This window comes from Tauraco erythrolophus, chromosome Z (assembly GCF_009769465.1).
Source record: "Tauraco erythrolophus isolate bTauEry1 chromosome Z, bTauEry1.pri, whole genome shotgun sequence".
Taxonomy (NCBI): domain Eukaryota; kingdom Metazoa; phylum Chordata; class Aves; order Musophagiformes; family Musophagidae; genus Tauraco; species Tauraco erythrolophus.
The window spans coordinates 33,435,206-33,456,194 of record NC_141496.1 but is presented as its reverse complement, the minus strand read 5'-3'; the positions used below and the strand labels follow the sequence as shown (position 1 = coordinate 33,456,194).

The 20,989-nt window shown below is 46.7% G+C and overlaps 1 protein-coding gene across 2 annotated transcripts; it reads right to left on the bottom strand.

Moving 5' to 3' along the window:
- Window positions 1–969: 969 nt before the first annotated feature.
- Window positions 970–20,678, bottom strand: ZBTB5 (zinc finger and BTB domain containing 5). 2 transcript variants are annotated; one of them, XM_086628969.1, is made up of 2 exons: window positions 20,658–20,678; window positions 970–5,908 (listed from the first exon to the last, which is right to left on the bottom strand). In XM_086628969.1, exon 2 carries the CDS (start codon window positions 5,902–5,904, stop codon window positions 3,880–3,882), a length of 2,025 nt encoding a protein of 674 aa, XP_086485095.1. In that variant the 5' UTR covers window positions 5,905–5,908; window positions 20,658–20,678; the 3' UTR covers window positions 970–3,879. The 2 variants fall into 2 exon arrangements, with proteins under 2 accessions (XP_086485095.1, XP_086485096.1); XM_086628970.1 differs by lacking the exon at window positions 20,658–20,678 and adding an exon at window positions 11,645–11,985.
- Between the last annotated feature and the right edge of the window lie 311 nt (window positions 20,679–20,989).

The following is a 20,989-nucleotide window of genomic DNA, read 5'->3' as shown; positions in this document are numbered from 1 at the left end:
AGAGAGTACTGATTTTATGCCTTTAAAAAATCTATTCAACTACCTTGATGTCTATTCAAGACATGAATTATGCTATCATGTCATGCAATTTAGTCTCATCAGCACTAATACATTTTATTAAGCACCAAACCAGCCTGTATTAGCTCCCTTGAGCAGTAGACCTGGAAGGTCACTGATGGGCATTCAAAGACTGCTGCCAAAAACATTCATGCCGTTACCCAGCCACTTATCCTTGCTCCCTTGCCAGCACAAGCACCGTCGCAGTTGTAGAGTGAACTCATCAAGGAACTGATACAGGTGAAAAAAAGGTCAATAATTTCCATGTGTAAGTGGGGACGCTCCCAGAATCCCAAGGCTTTGCAGCCTTCGTCTGACGAGGGAGATGCAGGCAACATGCCCCTTCTCATCAAGGTTACAGTAGGAGCAAGAATCCCTGCAAGTGGGTCAGCTAGCCACAGGGCATCTCAGATGATCTGCAAGAAACATCTTTCATGTCACCTCCAGAGCAGAGTGCTAGCCAGAAGACAGCCCTCCACGCTGAGGCCGTGGCTCCACAGACACTAAACCATCCTGAGCCTGATCAAAGCCACTATGGTGAAGCCCAGCCATGCTCTGCTCATTCACACCAGCTCACAAAGCATTGATGGGACAACGCAGTCCTGCAAGACTATGTACTGGCGCAAATACACACCCACTTCTTGTTGATAGACATTACACGTCCTCTCAAAATTGGTAAAGCCTCAGCACGAAGCAGGAGGCTGGCCATGGGCAGCACTGTGCGTGGCCTCATTTGACACCTACGCGTGTGCCTACGTTTCAATAGGATTACTTTGCACTGCCAAGTGATCTAGTAACACAAAGAGCCCCATCAGCTAACACGCAGGCACTACTTGTTTAGTCAATCCATTATATGCTGTTGGCAAAGACACCAGGATAACATAAACAAGTAAATGAGGTCAGACACAGCAGCACAAAAACGTAGGGTTTATTTTCAGATGTTTCATAACACTAACATACCAACATCTTCACATGAGATCTTACCATAGCATTTGCAAAGTTAAATTTTGAACAAAAGTCAGGGTGATAAACTCCTTGACAACATTACCAGGCTTTAAGATGAGACACTCTCATTTTACAATAGGGAATAGCTGAGTGGAGACACCATTCTGAGATATTGCTTCGTACTGGAAGACTCGGAAAGCAACAAGCCGGCCACAGCCTCCTGGGTTTGCAGTGTGCTCCTCCAGATGTCACTGAATAATGAAATCTGAAGTTGTTGCTTCCAAAAATGTCCAAGTTTAATTTTTTCTTAAGGAGACAGAAGACCTCCTGCACAAGGTCCGATATTTCACTATGACATAATTTTTATAAAAACAGATCAAAAGTACAATTAAATATGTTTATCTGCTCATATTAGTTCTTAATTACTCTAATCTCCTTACTCACATAGATGCCTTATTTTTAGGTGTTGTAATAATTCAAGAAATTCGGATGTGCTATAAGAAACACATAGGAAATGTTAAAAAAAACCCTATTTTTAAACAAAACACTAGAAATGCAAGGAAGATGAAATAATCAGAACGTTACTAGTAAGGCAACACAAGAAAATATTAACGTAAAAAATACTGCATTTTATTAATGTCTCAGTGAGATTGTTTAGTATAGCTCAATGCTGTTAGTCCCCTCATACCAAAATTATTATCAAACAAAATGTAGCATATCCTAATGCTTAAAAAAAATGCAGCACATTTCCTTAATGCTTATAAAATCGAGAGCCAGAAATGTGACCATCCTGTAACAAAATTGTAACATTTTAAAGGAATTAGTCCAATCGTTCTCTATGTTTCCATGCTCCTGTTTACCCTGGATGCTCAAGGTGCAAATGACACATTGACAGTCATTTGGCATTTGTTTTTTCTTTTCCCCCTCTCCTATGTGGAACGGTGTACTAGGAGATGAATACACATTTCTTCATTAACAGACTACTGTTTCGCGTAAAGCCAAGTACAGAAAGGTTTCCATGTTTCCTTTGGTCTGACAATGACTGGTTTCTGTGCTTCAATAGTTTTGATAGTTCATCCTGGCAAATGACCTACAGGACTATAGTTTAGGATTTTATTTTCAGTTTAGCCAAACAGAAGTCCAAGATATTTAGGAAGGCTATTAGGTAGCACAAACTGCATAAAACTGCTGAATATCATCACACAGCTTACATTTGCTATACAGAATAACATAAGGAGGGGAAGGTTTGCAAATTTTTTTCAGTATTAATGGAAAGCTGTTGCTCTGTGACTGAGATACCAGAAAATGCAAATCCTCCGTCTCTCCTGAGCAGAAGGGACATGCTGTAGCCCTGACTCAGCTCCTATATGGTAGAGCAGCATTTAACAGCAGAAGTGCTCCAAAAGTTTATTTAGAAACCTAATATGCTGAACGCCAGTAGTTAGTTCACGTGCATCCTCAACAAAAAAAAAAAGAGACTGCAGACAGTATTAGTTATAATGGCCTCAAAGAAGAGGAAATTAAATCAAGATTTACATGATTCACTTGAAGAATACTGATCACTGAATTTCTGCTCTACAAAGTGTACTGTGCTATTTTTTAAAATTAAATTTATGCTAGATTTTTAAAATTTATGTGGAAAAGTACATTTATGACACTACTTTAAGTGGAAGGAACTGGATTTGACAACTACACTTTATAGAGAGACATAAATAAATATGGCAAACGAGCATCATTCCTGACTGGTTCGATCTGAGGAACAATTCATAGTTATGAAGGAAAGTAAGTGTACAGAGGAGGAAATTAAAGCCAGAAGATAACAGTGTCAGAAAAGGACAGTATGCTTATGCAATAATGAGGATCAGATTGACTATCAGCACCTGGAAACAGCAAGAGACTATCTTACACGGTAAAAAAAGCCATCACAAATTATCTCTCTCCTTCAAAATAACAAAGCAGACAAAGACAAGCTCTTTCAGACTCTGTGTATACAGAATTTTAACGTAGGAGATACAAATTGGGTAAAATACTGCTAAGAAAGCACAAACAAGAAACAGTACTTCACTTATCACTTAATACAAGTTTCTACAGAAAAAATCAGTCAAACATCCAGATCTTGCTGTATTCAAAGTATATATACATCTGGCCATCCAAAAGTTACTTGTCTTGGATTTAATTTAAGCACCTTCATTACACAGTGTCTTTTACTACAAAACAGCCAAACATACATTCATAACCCTAGAACTATTTTTATAATTAGTACATTTTAAAGCATTGTCAGACAGGTGCATCCAAAGTTGTTTTTCTCTTTTAAAGAAACGCAGTCTGCGTCAGTTACAGTAAACAGCTCTTGCACCACTGTCCATACATAATGCAGCAACTTGTTTTACAGGTCATTTATTTAAATGCTTTCACTTTTACAAAATATTTTAGAAAAAAAAAAAAAAGAGGAAATTTGCACTTCAGTTTCTCATTCTGGAAACATGCTACTTCACGAGATAACTACGCTCTCACCCCTCTGACCTGCAAAGGAACCGCTTAGCTTTAGTGATTGCATCCCCATCAGCCCAAGGCCTGAACGTACATCATAGCAATGCTTCACGCATCTACAGTGCGACTTCCGCGGACCTCCAAGTTCTTTGCTTAACAGCTGTTTAAGCCTCACAACACCCCTGTGAGGTAGGTACAGTAATATCCCCAATTGACAGAACCAAGACTTTTGTGTGTGTGGCACAATCACACGTTAAATGTTCACTGATCAGCAAGAGCAGCCTCTGAGCCTGCAGCCTTGAAGAAAGTAGTGTTTATGTTCCTGCGGTGCTTCAGGGAGCTAGACCTCTGCACCGGCATTCTCCTTCAGGGCCGAGGTGGAGAAGGTTAAAGCAACGTGCTAGGCAGGTTGCTGCTCTGCCACCTCAGGCAGGTTGTCTTGGAGTGCTTATAGAGGTGGCTGGACTGGCTGAACCGCTTGCCGCACTTCAGGCAGGCGTAAGGCTTTTCTCCCGTGTGCACACGGATGTGTTTCTTGCAGTCCGTCAGGGTCAAAAACGTCTTGCAGCAGATCTTGCACGCGTACTTGCGCGCACCTTCCACAACCAAGACGTTGTGCTCAGATAAGGCCTTCTTGCATTTTGAAAGGACGTCTGCAGATGCCCTTGTCAGCTGCGGCGGACCAGGTTGCGACGGATGCCCGTTTTCAAAAGAAGTGGTCCCATTCATGATCAGCTGGGAACTGGGTGAGTTATCTTGCAGCTGGGAGCTCCTGACAGAGGTCACCACAGGCATTTTGGGGGCTATGCGGCGGTAGCCAGGAAAGCTGCTAGCTCCACCTCTTACCGAGCCCATCACTGCCCTCGACAGGGAGTGCAAGCCCAGGCCCGACCGTGGAAAATCCATGCCGAACTGCTCCGCCGCCCGGTACCCAGAAGTCTGTACGCAGGGGAGACCCATCACATCCTGCATGGGTCTAACAAAATGAGAGTCTGCAGGCTCACTAAATGGATTCTCGACATGAGAGACGGTGGCAGACGAATGACCACCAGCAGGCCCTGACTCTGGACTCATCAGATAAGAGGCATCACTGTCCATTCTGCAGTCACTGGTGGTATTTGGAATGTTGTCATCACTGTTTTGACTAGCACTGAAGCCACCACCTCTGCTTTTATTTAGAAAATTTGAGATGCTGAAAGTAGATTTGTGCTCCATGTTATTTGACATCTCCATAATATGGATGTCTCCCACCCTATCAGTACTGGACTGTGGGTCGGAAAAGCTACGATCACTGCTCTCGGGACTCAGTTCTATCTTCTCTGCGCTCACTACTCCTCCTTCCACTTCAACAGACTCGCTGCCCTCTGCTTGGGAAGTGACATCGCTCACCTCGTCTTGAGGCTCTGGGGAACTCAAGGGCTCAGACTTCACCACCACCCTCATATGCTCTTTCTCATTCAGACTGACCTCTGGATTCTCACATGGGAAGTTGCTCTTCTCAGAAGCAGCCTCCTGGTCAAAGCTGGTTTCCACCTGTGTGGCCTGGGATGCCATGGACATCTGTGAAATGTTTCCTCCACTGTTGTCAGACTGGCTGGGCACTTGAGCATCTTCCTGAGCACTGAAAGACTGATCAAACATAATACTATTATCTACCTGGTTGTCAGCAACAGCATCGGCCTTAGAGTTGTCCACAATCTTCAATGAATCTGGTGAAAAGAAATCTTCCCGTGAATGAACTACTGACTGCCCGGTCTCTGCAGTCACATCGGAAACAGACTCATCCATGGTGGGCCTGATGCGCTGTCTGGCCCGATCTTCAGAAGACTGTTTACGTTTGTGGAGACGACGGATAGGAAAAGTAGTGCGCTGCTCGATGTTACTTCTCATTGAGGAGCTCATAGTATTTGGCTGTTCCTCTGTGCTCTGAGTGGAATTTAATGCAGAGTTCACAATGCTCAGTCCAAGCTGCTGGAGCATGAAAGACCTCTGCATGCGCGCATTTTGTTCTTGCACTCTATCACTTGGTGGAGACATTGGCAGCGTCCTGGTAGTAAGGTAGTGTTTGCATGCTTTAACAACAGAGTTCAAATGTAAGTGAGAAGCAGCCAGCAAGACATCCATAACATTGCTCTCCCCAAGCATTAGTGTGGAAGTATACATCATGTCTATCAGAGCAGCAAAAGCTTCTGCTGTCACCACTTCGCTGTCCAGCTGAATCATATTCATAGTCTGATCTCCTTCTGCTACAGTAAACAGAGCTCGGAAATGTGTGCTACATGCTGCCAAAACAGAGCGATGGGCTTTGAAATGCCTGTTTCCCACCACAATGACACAGTCACAAAGCTGACCATGAAGCCTCTGGTAGTTGAGCTGCTGAAAGATTTGCTCAAAGTGTCCTGGAAAATCCATGATCCTATAAAACAAAACAGAAGAAACAAAAATATTAAAAATGGCTGAAGTCCTATTCAGACCACAGCGAAAGTGGGTTTAAAATGAAGGATGACAGCTGAAAGACAGATGAACAGTAACTGATCTTCATTTACCACTGCTACACCAGTACTGTACCAAAGCTGGCAATTTTGCAGAGGAGGGCAAGGAAGAAAATACAGGTTCTGCCATGGAGCTGACCTGAGGCGGTAACAGCTGCCTCAGCATCAGCTATGTCACAGGCAGGTCTGCTGCAAACTGAGCAATGTACGTCATTTCACCTCTGTCAGCTCCTGCCCAAAGCAGAACACACTCTTAAGTAAACATTTAATCTTGTTGGTTTTTTTTTTAAAGAATCTAATTGTGAATAATCTACTGCAACCTTAGATAAATTGCTCACATTATCAGATAAGCTCCCACTAAAAAGCCTGAACTACATATAATTCTCATCTCATTTAATCCAGCTTCACTTTATGTGAACTACTTTCTGCACAGTTTCTCAGCTACTGTGCAGAACTGTCATTTAAGTATCTGCTTTTCACACAGAAACAGGGAAAAGAGTTAATGGAAGAGAAGGGATACACTTCAGTGGAAAAAGTGATCAGCTCATCTCAAACTGGCACCTTTAGCTATCAGAAGTGCACTACAATTTTCTTATTAACTATAGTTTGTCAGCTGGGATACACTGAAAGTCCTCTGTTTTCCCCACAAAATAAATAAAATGGCAGTAAAAGAAAAAAGTCTGCTGACATTATGAGCTGTCTCCGTACTTGCTACTCCTTATGAACCTTGTTGGCCCATAAGGAAGTTATGAGATGCTTTTGACAAAATGATGCACCGTTCATTAAATAAAAGGTCACACAGAAGCAATCAGACTTTTGAAGAGAGATCAAATGTGAGTCTGTCAATTTAGAAGTTCTGTCCTCAAATGCACAGATGTTGTGAATAAACTATATGCTGTATTTGCATATGCCCACGGTCACAAGCTATATGACTAAACTGCACACAAAGTCACTTTTGACCAGTAAAGAAAAGGTTGCTCAGAAGCAATGTTTGTATTTCAAACTCTCTGCAGGTGTTTCACTTTACGCAATGACTGCTCACAAGGTACGCTCACTCCCGAGACAGTGGCTGGCAAGTATACACATTCATTCAGAGTGAAACAGGTACAGCTGTTGATGCAGATGGTGAATTACTTTGCAATTTGTTCACCTAGATGGACATAGATTAACTTTTAACTAGGAAGGATCAGCAGGAAAAGCAAAACCTCAGAAAGGCAAAGAGCAACTCCCAAGATCACAGGCATGGAGCCACAGCAGCACGCGGCCACCACGGTGCACTCCGCCCGCAGCAGCCCAGAGCTCCACACCCCGCTTTGCTGCACGGCAAAGCGCAGCAAGGGAGGCAGAGCAGCAAAGGGGACCACCACCTTCGAGACACACACTGCTGCAGGTAGAGGTCAAAAAGCCAAGCAACACACAGAAGGTCACAGATGGATTTACACACTTATGCACAGGTAAGGAGGCAGGTGCAGAACTAGAAAGATCTGTGGTCTTCCAGCAGCAACTCAAAGTAGAAAAGCACATCTGCAATGTTCCCCAGCCTTGGACTATCACCATTAACAAGGCAAGGGAAAGTGGAATGGTTCTTGATCTTCTTTTATAAAGGAAAGATGTCACGAAGGGCCATGTGATGATAAGAGGGCTAGAGCACCTTTCCTGTGAGGACAGGCTGAAAGAGTTGGGGCTGTTCAGCCTGGAGAAGAGGAGGCTCTGGGGTGACCTTATAGCGGTCTTCCAGTACCTCAAGGGGGCCTACAAGAAAGACGGGGAGAGGCTGTTCAGGAGGGCCTGTTGTGATAGGACAAGGGGTAATGGTTTTAAAATAGAGGGAGGTAGATTCAGATTGGATATTAGGAAAAAATTTTTTACCATGAGAGTTGTAGAACACTGGAACAAGTTGCCCAGAGAGGTGGTGGATGCTCCATCCCTGGAGACGTTCAAGGCCAGGTTGGACGAGGCCCTGAGCAACCTGGTCTAGTTGGAGATATCCCTGTTCCTTGCAGGGGGGTTGGACTAGATGACCTTCGAAGGTCCCTTCCAGCCCTAACCATTCTATGATTCTATGATTCTATGTCTTTTGTACTCTTTCAGGAGTTATTCTGCAAAGCAGCAAGAGATCAGGTTCCTCATTAGGAAACAAAGTTAACACTTGCTCCATGTGCCCTCGCTCCCTGCACAATAACCCTGCTTGCTCCCACTCTGTACCCCATCGCGGCGAACGCCCTCAGCCCCAGCGGAAGCTCAGGCTGGGCCTGGGGCTGAGCGAGGTTTCCCATCACACCATCCACCAGCAGAGCAGAACAAGAACGAGCTGAACACAGGCTGGGTTCTTCATCCAGCGAGGGCAGAACGCGAGGCCCCCCTTTTCTGTTAGGCCCACAGCTACAAACCTTGTTGGACTTAAAATACTAATCTCCTCAGCCAAAACCTGCCAGTGTCTCCAACAGCTACGGAAGGGACGGGCAGATTCTTTGCGCTCTGCGCACTTCCCATCACTAAACAACAAGGTTGTGTGTTGTCAGGGACAGGAGACTGCAGACGGCTGTCGGGCAGGAAGGCCTTAGATGCAGATACTCTCTGGTTTTAGCCTGTCTTAAAGCTACTATGGACACTCCTGTGTGATGGGACCTGATAAGGTGCATCTGAGAAGTCGTGGCAGTCGGGTGAAGTTCCCACTGACTGGAAAAGGGGAAACATAGCCCCCATCTTTAAAAAGGGAAAAAAAAGAAGACCCAGGGAACTACAGGCCAGTCAGTCTCACCTCTGTGCCCAGCAAGATCATGGACCAGATCCTCCTGGTGACTACGCTATGGCACATGGAAAATAAGGAGGTGATTGGTGACAGCCAACATGGCTTCACTAAGGGAAAATCCTGCCTGACTAATTTGGTGGCTTTCTGTGACGAGGTTACAGCACTGATGGATAGGGGAAGAGCAACTGACATCGTCTACCCGGACTTGTCCAAAGCATTTGACGCTGTCCTGCATGACATCCTTTGTCTCCGAGTTGTAGAGACATGGATTTGACAGATGGACCACTCGTCCAAGGAACTGGCTGGATAGTCGCACTCAAAGAGTTGTGGTCAACTGTTCAATGTCCGGGTGGAGGGGCCAGTGATGAGTGGTGTTCCTCAGAAGTCAGTATTGGGACCAGCACTGTTCAACATCTTTGTTGGCGGCATGGACAGTGGGATTGAGTGCACCCCTAGCAAGTTTTCTGACAACACCAAGTTGTGTGGTGTTGTGGACATGCTGGAGGGAAGGGATGCCATCCAGAGGGACCTTGACAGGCTGGAGAGGTGGGTCTGTGAGAACCTCATGAAGTTCAACAAGGCCAAGTGCAAGGTCCTGCACATGGGTCGGGGCAATCCCAAGCACGAGTACAGGCTGGGCGGAGAATGGATTGAGAGCAGCCCTGAGGAAAAGGACTTGGGAGTGCTGGTGGATGAGAAGCTCAACATGAGCCAGCAATGTGCGCTGGCAGCCCAGAAAGCCAACCATATCCTGGGCTGCATCCGAAGCAGCATGAGCAGCAGGTCAAGGGAGGTGATTCTGCCTCTCTACTCAGCTCTTGTGAGACCCCACCTGGAATACTGTGTTCAGCTCTGGAGTACCCAACACAAGAAGGGCATGGAGCTGCTGGACTGAGTCCAGAGGAGGGCCACAAAGATGATCCAAGGGCTGGAATACCTCTCCTATGGAGACAGGCTGAGAGAGTTGGGGCTGTTTAGCCTGGAGAAGAGAAGGCTCCGGGGTGATCTTATTGCAGCCTTCCGGTACTTAAAGGGGGCCTACAGGAAAGCTGGAGAGGGATTTTTTACAAGGGTATGGAGTGAACAGCTACCATTCTGATTTTCAGGCTGATAAAATCTCTTAGGGGCAACCCGGACAAAGGGAGCTGCTCAAGTTTGCAGCTTTTGCTGCACGTGGACTAACATCAGGCTACATAAAATTAAGGGAATCAGTAATATAGTAGGCAAAGAGATCTGAATTCAGGCCAGAAGAGGTGGCAAACTAACATAAAAGCATAAAGGCTAAAACCATTAGGTCACAAAAAAATCCCATGAAACAGCCCCTGCCTACCCCAGCTGCCAGGCTGGAGCTAATGTAAGAGCAGCTGCTGTTCCCCAGCCGAGAGGCAGCTGGCATTCACCCACTTCCTCCTCTACAGCACATGACATTCACTTTGCAGGTCTATCCCGGAGAAAGATTTCACCACCTAGTCCACCAGACAAAGAACCTTGTCCCTCTCCAAAGGAGACTGGCTTACAAAGAACCACAGTTTTACCTGAACACTGAAGAGCCAAAACTTCTGCTGACAAAAATCTATTGCCGCCAACTGTAATTGTTTTCTGTGTATTTTAAAAAGAATAAATAAATAAATTACACTTGATGCCTTCCAGTGATGGTGAAGGTCCAGGCTTACCATGGCACCAAAAGTCCCCTAATTTGGCAGCACTAAGGCTATGATGCCTGAACGCCTGAAATAAGCACCGTAATGCGATTTACTGAAGTACTGTGTCACAGTCTCCCTTATCTCTATAAATGAAGCTATGCAATAAAACAGAAGAACGTGAGTTTGCTGCTTTTTTTAAAATAAGAAATAGCAATACAGATAATACGTGATTTTATTTATCTTTCACTGCCAATGTGTATTTGACAGTAAAATAAGATGACGTTTTCAAACCAAAAAATGTTAAACAAGACAAACTTTGGAATTGCACGGTTTTATTTCTACACATTTTGTCTCAGAGAAGTGTAACACAAGGGAAAGTGAGGAAATGCTTCCTGGTGGTTGCAGGAGGCGGAAGGAACAAAAGAGCAGACCTTGAAACTCACTGACCTCGTGCAGCAAGACAAAAGGAAGACGGAGAGCCTGTGACAAGAGCCACAAGCCCTGGCAGGAAGTGCCTGGAATGCAACAGAGGCCAAGGCTGCTTTGTGAGCAGGGCTGCTACATCGCTCTCTGCTTTGTCTGCTCCCGTACATCTGGTTAAACTCATGCCTGCCTTTGTTCCAGCAGGCATGGTGCAGGGACAACCTCCTCTGTAGGGAAAGCTGCCCTCCAGACAGGCGTCTCTAGGAAGCTGAGAGGGTAATGTCAAACAATTCTTCACTTATCTTCTTCCGCTCGCCTCTGAGATGGGTGAGGTGTTATGCCAGAGATTACGCTCTATCCTTGGCTTCATGGGACTAAAACACAGAATCTAGAAAAAGTTTGGAGAGAGAAGGAGGAGGAGATGGGGACGAGGCTCAACAGTTGCCAGAGCAACAAAGAAACTCTTTCGCTCCGTTTAGAGAACCATCACTATAGCATCAGTGTAGTCTTAGGGGGCCTGGATGTTGGTAAACCTTCTCTTCGCTTCACTCCTCGGTCATGAGTGACAGCTCCAAGGAACCATTTCACAATTGTGTGGCTCTGTGCAGGGTTGATTCGCACAGCGTACAATGCTACAGCGCACTGGCAGACACCCTGGAAAACACCAGGCACCCACCACACCAGGAGAGCCAAGAACTGCAGACACCATGGTATTAACTACAGTGACTTCTCAAAATACAGCAGTGCTGAACCACAACCACCACCACCTACAAACGTAGCTAAGACAGGAGTGCTTTGCTGTGCCCAATCTGCAACCAAGAATGAAATCGTCCCACTCGTACCTTTGCTGCAGAAAGCACAGGGCCTAGAAAAGACTGCTCCAGCTTCATGGGTCATCAGAAGCAAGCTGTTCACAAGCACGCAAGCAGTTCCCAGCTTTAGGTCATGTTAGGAAACGCACTGTAAAAGATGTAAAATACCTGAGAGCTCATGCACTGCGCTTACCAAGCCAATCCCAGGAACTGGTGTGCTTCAGAAGGCTATGTAGTAACGCGTTTGAACCAACATCCAGGGAAGACTGGAGGTAGAAAATCCCAAACCACATGAGGACAGGATTTCACATCAGTAAAAAGATTGATCTGGACTCTAGAAAGGAAGATCAGTTACAGGGATGGTCCAAGGTATTTCTGCCCAGGCAGCAATACGTACTTGAACCAGAGAAAACAGGCAAGAGTCACTGTTTTGACCAATGATTTGGGATTTCAGAATTCAGAGAGAATCTTTGCTTACAGTTACCAAAAGTGATTGCACCCTTTGTGCACCTGAAACAAGACAAACCCCAAATAACGTTAATTTGGCTTGGTATTTAACTTTTACTACATCATAAAGGCTGAAGTCCTTGAATCAGAATCAACACATGTCCCACAGTGAAGTGGAGATCTTGTACAAGATCAATTGAAAATGATAAAACTAGATTTGAGTCATTTATATTGCACGCTATGCACATACCGTGTTTGGTGAGGTATCAGTTACTTCAGGTTACTAAAGACATGCAACGCATCTAAGTCAACATGGAAATACACACAAGTGACTTATTTCTGGATACACACATTCAGTCTGTCTTCCCCTCCTGCTTCAGTGATACCTCACCTTTCAGCAACAGCTGCTGGCCATAAAGACGCCCCCGAACCACCCATGGGCTGCACATCCCCATCATTCCCCTGTCAAACACCCCAACATCTCCAGCACATGATGGGTGGCATCCCAGCACACAGTGTGCGAATGCCTGTTCGGAGGATGGACAGAGATGCTCCCAACTGAGTAGTGAGCTGTTTTAGTAGCCAGTCTCTGCAGCCTTTGTGAGGCTCACAGCCAGCTCCAGTTCACATGCTGGGCACCCAGGCAATGTTAGATGAAATCTTCCGCTGAATCAGATCCAGTCAATGGGACGAAGGGAAGGCAGCAGTGGTACAAACAGCAGACATCATGTCCAGCAGCCTTTTGGAGAGCAGCAGGAAAGGGAACAGCTTAGTTCTATAATCAAAGAAATGACCACAAGTGAAAAGAAACTATACCAAATTGTTTAGCTACGAGTAGTTTTACCATAAATACAAATAGTTGGAGCCAAGAAAATTTTAAGGGCAAGCAATGAAAAAACATCTAGGAAATCCTGACTGGAAAACAATCGTTCTGCCTGTCCCTGGACTAAGGCCTATGAAATGAAACCAACAGGGTCAGAACCAAAGAAACACTCTTTCACGTAACACAGGAAAGCTACAGATGTCCTTGCCATAGGGAAGCACACATGAATTCAACATCCATTACATAGATTCATCGAAGAAAAGTCAATTGAGAGCTATTAAATATTCAGATGCCACCTCTCCCTGGGGAAGGCATTACACCACAAGTCACTGGAGGTATAGTTTTACACACACTTACCTCTCTGGATTTCAATTTTACAGCTTGCTTTGGTATTTTCAGAAGAGTTTTAGGAGAGAATGATGAAATTTTTAATGTAAGATTGATTTGGTAAAAATGAATAAGGAAGCATTTTGTCCCTAACGTTTTGATTATACATTAAGAAGATAATTAGCCATTGAATAAAAAGTGTGCTCAGTAGATATTTAAATACTTAACTTGCCTACTTACTGCTAGAGGAAATCATATCACAGCAGATGCAACAGCCCGAGAGGCGAGGCTTCTGCTGCTAAAAGTCCCCAGGCCCCAGGAGGAGAGCAGGAGAAGACACACTCCTATCGGGCACAGATGCACAAAGCACCTGTATATGCTGCAGGAGACACTCAGCACCCACACAAACACAGGTAGCAGATGCCTCATCCTGCTCCGCTCTCTGGTGGGGCAGGATGGAAGTCCATCTGATAGAACATACATATGGATGTGCGAGGTGGACCCCTCGCAGCTGCTGTCCCCTTGGTCTCGGTCTCTCCATCCCCAGTCCACAGGCACACAAGCCCTCGAGGCCACAGCCAGGCTCCAGTGCGGCACAGACCATTGCAGGCACACAGAGCCAGCCAGGACTCCCTCGGTCCCACAGCTGACCCTCCCCTGTTCTCACCCCTACAGACACAGGCACTCACACACCCTTAGCTGCACTCGGGCCTCACGGCCACCTCTGCTCCCAGGCCACTTTGCTAGCTCAGCCAGGTCGACCTCTGCTGGCCACCAGAACTCGCGCACTGATGTGCTCCAGTCAATGTCCCACGGACACAAAGGCCCTTTGCCTTGCGCCTGACCCCCGCGGCTGCACTCACACCAACCAGAGAGCCATCACCCAAGACAGAGCCAGGAAGGAATTTAATCAGGAGCAGGATGGGCAGAACTGATCAGGTGCAGGGCATGGCCAGGTAAGCACACTAACCAGCCAACTGCTTATGCAGGACTGGTCCTTTTCATCCCCTTGCCTTTCTGTATTTCCACACTTGTTCCTCCCCCAATTCCCTAAACCTCCCCTTTGCCCCACCTTTGGCTCTTCCCCTAACATTCTGTAATAAGACCTGCGGGATCCCCAGCTGGTTCTCTCTGCAGCCCATGTGTGCACAGCAGGCAGCAGCCTCCTTGGCCTGACAGAGCTGCTCTGTGACTCACCGTGACGGGTTACGCTGGACACTGGGCAGAGGCTCTTCTGGGACTGCCCTGGTAGGGGCCTGGAGACGGTGCTCCGTCCTTGGGGCCCTTAATTTGGGTTCCCACTGTGCCCCTGCGATGGGCTGGCTCCACCGCTGCGTGGGAGCAGTGCCGCAGGGTACTGTCTGGGCCCCTCCTCCTGCCATCGCTTCTTCAGGCTCCCCTGGGGTCGTGCAGATCACGTAACTGAACACTCATGGTGGCACGTAGTAAAATACTCCTCATATATGTGGATGAAGATAAGGCTTAAATTTCTAAAAATAAGACTTCCATATTAAGAAAGTACCAGGATTAAAACCCCCTAATTAGGAAGAGGATGTGCAAGTGTTTTGAAATTCTAAGAAAAAAGACGTACAATTTACAGTTACAGGGCCAGTTTATTATAATCCCCCATTAGTTATTAACCTCAGAGTCTCTCTGTCAACTCCAACCAAATTTAACAAAGAGGAGATTAGATACTGAATTCCCACATTTTTTATTGAACTCGTCTGGTTTCAGAAGAAGCAAAACTTACAGGGACTGCTTCTCACAGAGTCATAATTAATTCCCTTATTCTCTTAAACAACACAAAAAATCCAAAACCAAAACCAGCCAGTTGGCCAGTTTGGACACATGGCTATTAATGAGGCACTCTTGCTGCCACCTGCCCAGCCAGACAGGTAGGAAACACCAGAGATAGCTGGCAACACAGTCACGTAGCAGGAGAAGGGACATCACAGATTTTTCCATAGGAATTCAGGTTCTACTTTTAGTAGTAAAAATTTCTTCATATGGTTTCTTTCTATTTCTTGAATGATTATCATTGGTAATGCCATGTAGACTTACAGCTCCTTTTTCTATCGAATCCCTCTGCCCTAATACTTCAGCTGCAGCAGGATGGGACAAGGCAAGCATTTAAGTACACTTGCACTGAAACTACTACAGAATGAAAAGCTTTTCTCTTGCTTCTTCAAAAAGAAGTTAAGTTACTTCACTATAAAAGAGTGTGAAAAATAACAGCTCTGAATAATGATCTATTTAAAATTTTATTACTATGTCCAATACTAAAGGAGAGTTTAGATTTCACTGCAATTCTGAGCCACTGTGAAGAAGTCAAACATACATAGTCAAACAAACAATCAAACGCAACCTCAAGTTCCCCCTAAAGAAGCTTTTAAAAAGTTTGCAAAGTAATTGATTTTGTGTTACTAAAACCTACAACAAAAGCCATCTCCACTAATACCATTCAGTAGAACAACATCAGAAGAAATCTCACATACGAATACACTCCTGAAAATTTTAAGACTAGCACTTGTTTTTTTCTTTATCAGATAAACAAAGGCAACTTGTTACTTGCAACTCAAACCCCATTCCCAAAAATCTGTATTTAAATGCATGCATTTGATATTCTAGGTACCAAGCCTGCAGGAATCTGTGACATACAGCCAAAATTTGAGAGTATGCCAATATAATATTAGCAACTGTTTGCCCCTTAGTTTAAATTACATTCTACAAATCATTACAATACACTTGTACCATGCTTAACCGTCGTGCTTGAAATAATACATCTCAAAAAGCTTCCCTGAAGCCTGAAACACAAACATAAATCTAGATATGAGTCAGTGATACAAGTGTTATTTTAGAAAACACCTTCTACAATCATTTTCTACTATTGGTTTTGTTGGTTTTTTTGCGGGATAGGGGGAGAACAGAGGCAGGAAGAAATGAAGTCTTCACTTTCTTCGACAACCTCAGCAACTTTGTAACACAGAGGGTGGGCGTTCTCTGCTCTGAGAGTGTTTTCAAACTGAACAATGGTGGAATTTTAGTTAATAGTAGTTAAAATGACTTCTGGATTTGCCCCACACAATTTAAGTAGACTCCAGTGTTGCATAGCTTTCGTGTATGTGACAACACAGTGAATGCCAGCCACGAAAGGCATTTTTTGAGTGAGTCTGACAAATACCTGCAACCAGTGACTTTGATGACTGACAGTTGAGCTTACAGTATCTCACTGGAGGCATTTCCTTAGCCAGGTTTTATATATAGTTCAACTCACACAGTTTATCTCCCTATTGTCAGGGAGGATGAGTTACAACTTGTCAAAGAATCAGAAAGGATAAACTGCACTGCAAAAGCTGCTGCTGGTTGCATCAGCCCTCTTGAGAAGAGTAAGAGATTAGCGTATGGCTCAGTATTTTCTCATCATCTGAAAGGTACTGCAAATAGATTGCCCAACCTATGGCAACATCGACTCATTAATAAACAGTAACAGCACAGCCTGCTAGCTGAAAAGAGCATCTCTGAATGGAACAACAAAAAGCTTCCTTAAAAAAGCGAGATTTTTCTTAGGAACTCCTAGTTACCTGCGGAAATGGACGCTACCTGTGACATGGCCATTCTCCTGCTTCCTCATGTTTCGGCTCACCTCCTCCCAGCCTTGTCATGCACCTGTCGGTCTCCAGATCCTGCAGCACAGTGTGACAGTTCAGAGGAAGACACACAGGAGGAGACTGAAGCGTGACACTCCCACATCTTGATGTGCCATCTCAGCTTGTCACCAGGGGGTTGGTTTCTTTGTTGTAATTCCGCCACTGAACGCACCTGTACTGCTGTATATGCCGAACTGACTGAACACTGTTTCCTTATAATTCCTGGCTAACCCCTTCACAGTTCGGGCTTCAAGGTCAGCACCATAAATTTCACAGACACCGGTCTCTCTCAGAAGAGCTGACGTATGCTTTTCTGGTCAACTTAGGAAAGCGCAGTGCTTTCTAGGTATCATAAGAAACAGGAAAAGATGATCATGGAATCTATTACTGATCTTATGAAGCCAAAAAACTGTATCTAGATATGAGAAAACAGTTGTTGCTAAGAGCACAATGGGATTTTAGGCATTGCACAGAGAAACACCTGAAGAAAGCTGTTTGGACAGTATAGCAATTTGATTTATTTACAAAAGGAGAAGCAGAGAACACTGCTACACAGAACTGGCATACAGCCATTTAAGGGCACGAGAAGACAAACTGCCATCAACAAGGATTGATCTGAACTCACAGTTACATTATCAGTTCAGAAAATCTCTTTCAGGTTCATGGTACCATGGCAGTCTCTGTCACCGCCATCGTCCTCTCACAAGAACGCCCAGTGCTGCAAAGGAAATTCATTTTGCCAGCTTGCCCTGCCTGCTGTCACCATCAGGTTCACGAATCTAACCACAAACACCACGCAGAACCAAAGGTCTGCAGGCAAGGATCCCAAAGAAAGGGCAGCCACAGACAGCTCAGTGCCAGCATCATGTCTTCTTGCTCAATATGGCAGTCATTTCTAAATCTAGCTCTTCGACTTCACTTTTTACCAGAGAATCAAGAATTTTAAACAACCCCGTCTAACCACTTTCCTTAGCGATTCCTTTGCCTAAGCTTTTAACCCCAAGGAAATCAGTGTTAACTGCATAATGAATAAATCTACTTTGCCACCACATGGTTTAGATCAAAGTAACAAATACTAGTTTGCCACCACCACAATAGGTTAGTGTCACACATCTTCAGACTGAAGAAGTAACTAGATCCACATAACCGATTTAACAGATGACTACTGTATTTCAAGTGAGAACAGTTGAATTATTTGCTTCTGATATTCCCAAACTCATCTTCTAACACTATCGCTTTACCCTCAGAAGGGAAAAAAAAAAAGAAAAAATCTATGTGGATGCACTGCACAGTTCTGTCCATTTTGGCATTGCAGTAGGTTGACCAGATGCCCACCGAGCTGCTCTCTCACTCCCCCTCCTTGGCAAGATGGGGGAGAAAGTAAGAAGAAAAACTTGTAGGTTCAGGTAAGGACAGGGAGATCATTCACCAGTTGTCATCTGAAACACTTGACTTAGGGAAGATTAATTTAATTTATTACCAATAAATTACAGAGTAGGATAGAAAGAAAGAAAAACAAAACTGAAAACACCTTCCCTCCGCCCTTCTTCCTTCTCCCCAGGCTCAACTTCACTCCCAACTCTTCTACCTCCCCACTCGGAGCAGCACAGGGGGATAGGCAATGGGAGTTACGGTCAGTTCACAAATCTTCATTTCTGCCACTATTTCCTCCTCTTGCTCATCCCCTGCAATCCAGCATCAGGTCCCTTCCATGGGAAACGGTCCTCCAAGAACCCCTCCAACATTGGTTCTTCTCACAGGCTGCGGTTCTTCAAGAACTGCCCCAGCATGGGTCCTTTCCACAGGGTGCAGTCCTTCAGGAATGGACTGCTGCAGTGTGGCCTCCTCTCCACAGGGTCACAGGTCCTGCCAGGAGCCTGCTCCAGCACAGGATTTCTACAGGCTGCAGCTTCCTCCAGGGCACATCCACCTGCTCCACTGAGCTTCAGCCAGACAACCTACATCACCATGGCCTTTACCACAGGCTGCAGGGCAATCTCTGCTCCAGCACCTGCAGCACCTCCTTCCGCTCCTTCTTCACTGACCTTAGTGTCTGCAGGGCTGTTTGATATATTCCCACTCCTCTCTCCCAGCTGCTACTGTGCAGCAGTTTTTACCCCTTCTTAAATACGTTATCACAGAGGTGCTACCAACATCACCGATTGGCTCAGCTGCGGGTCCGTCTTGGAGCTGGCTGGAACAGGCTCTGGCCAACGTACGGAGCAGCTTCTGGTGTCTTGTCACAGGAAGCCACCCCTGCAGTCCCCCACTACCAAAACCTGGCCACAAAACCCAATACAAGCACGTACTAAGAAAGAACTAAAAAGGAAGCATTCTCTTAATCATGGTCTAGAATTCACACTAGAGAGTAACAATTTACATGATTCGGATGTATAATGCTGAATTAACTGAATTCCCCGAGTAACTTTTGAAAGGCAGAGGAAGAAATTAAGCAGCTTTTGTCAGTTCAAAGATGGTAGCTTCCTCCCCTGTTCTCACACAGACACCACTCCAGGTCTACCCTTTTCTTTGTAACATACGAGTTTACAGCAGAGCGCAACACGGATACCAGCTTGAACACTGCAGTTTGCCTTTGTTAGCACAACCATGGGAAAAACTGGCAGTCGGTGAGGTCGATACCACAGAGACAACACATGCACTCCAGAGATGCAACTGGTGTGCACACAGCTTTTGTACACCAAAAGCACACGCAACGCCCCTCTGCTTCTATGCCGTCCTGTACAAGACAAACTATGACTCAATAATCACACCAAGTACAAGAAAGTAAAACCTAATTTACCACATGCCATCTGAAGATATGTTCATTTGAAAATTCCAGAACATTGAATTAGATGACAGATAAGAATGGCTGTTGTTCCTGTGCTCATTTCTGAACGCACTGAAAGGCACTGTACTTTTTTTTACATCACCTAGAATATCCAAGTTTTATGTCCCTCTCCAGACTCAAGATAGCACCTACATCTCGTCCTTCCACCATTAGTAGTCAACAACACAGCCAGATATTTAATTTTGTGTCCGACACAGACACAACAGAAAGGCCCTCCAGAGACTCCCTGTCAAACACAGCATCTCACACTCAGCAGCGCAGCTTTGTGTCTTGAACAGGTCAGAGACGGGCTTCGTTCCACCGATTCTGGCAGAAGCAGCGCCCGACCGCCGCAGGGGCTCTGCGCTCGCCGCTGTGACCCCGCCGCCGCGACCGACGGACTGGAACAGGCTGACGGAAACCCCGAGTTCCCGGTGGACGGAAACCCCGCGAACGAGGCTGTGGGTCCGGGAGAAGCGAGGCCCCCACCGGCCAGCGGGCACCGCGCGCTGTCCTCTGGGCTCTCCTCAAGCGCAGCAGGCCCGGCGGACCATCCGCGGCTGCTGCCACCCGCGGCCCTCAGCACCGCCTGCCGCACGGGCCTCGCCAAGCCCCGCGGCACCGGCGGCGGCGTGCCGATCTCCTGCGCTCCCCGTCGGCCGGGCTCCGGTGGCCGCCCTCTCCCGCACGCACCGGGGCCGCGGACGAGCCGCTCGCAGCTCGCCGCCCTCCCGAACACCTCCGCCTCCCGTGGGGCTGCCAGCTGCCCCGGCAGGACTGCCCGGGGCTGCGCGGCGGAGGCCGGGAAGGGGCGGCCGCCCGGAGCAGGCGCCCTCCCCGCCGGCCCGGCCTCGGCCTCGGCCCCGGCCGCCCACGTCACCCACCTCCCCCTGCCCCCGCCCGCGCGCTGCCGGCCGCCCCCCCACCCCTTGTCTGGCGCCGGCGCCGCCCGCTGCTCCCGCCACCGCTCACCTGCGGTCCCCGTCCCCCCCCGCTGCCTCTGCTCTCCAGGCGGCAAGGACCGCGGCCAGGCGCCCCGGGCGGCGGGAAGGGCCGGGCGCGGCCGTCTTCTTCGGCCCCGCTCCCGCGGCTCCGCCCCCACGGGCCTTGCGCTGCGGCGGCCGCGCCGGCGGCCGGAAGTGACGCCACCGCGCAGGGGCCCACTCAGCGCGCGCGCGGGCCCGCCCACCCGGCCACCAACCACTCAGCGATCTCGCTACCGAGAAGTGACGGCACCGAGACTCGGCAATAAGCACAGCCGTGATTGGGCGGGTCCCGCTTCTCCAGGGCCGCGGAGGGTCGCC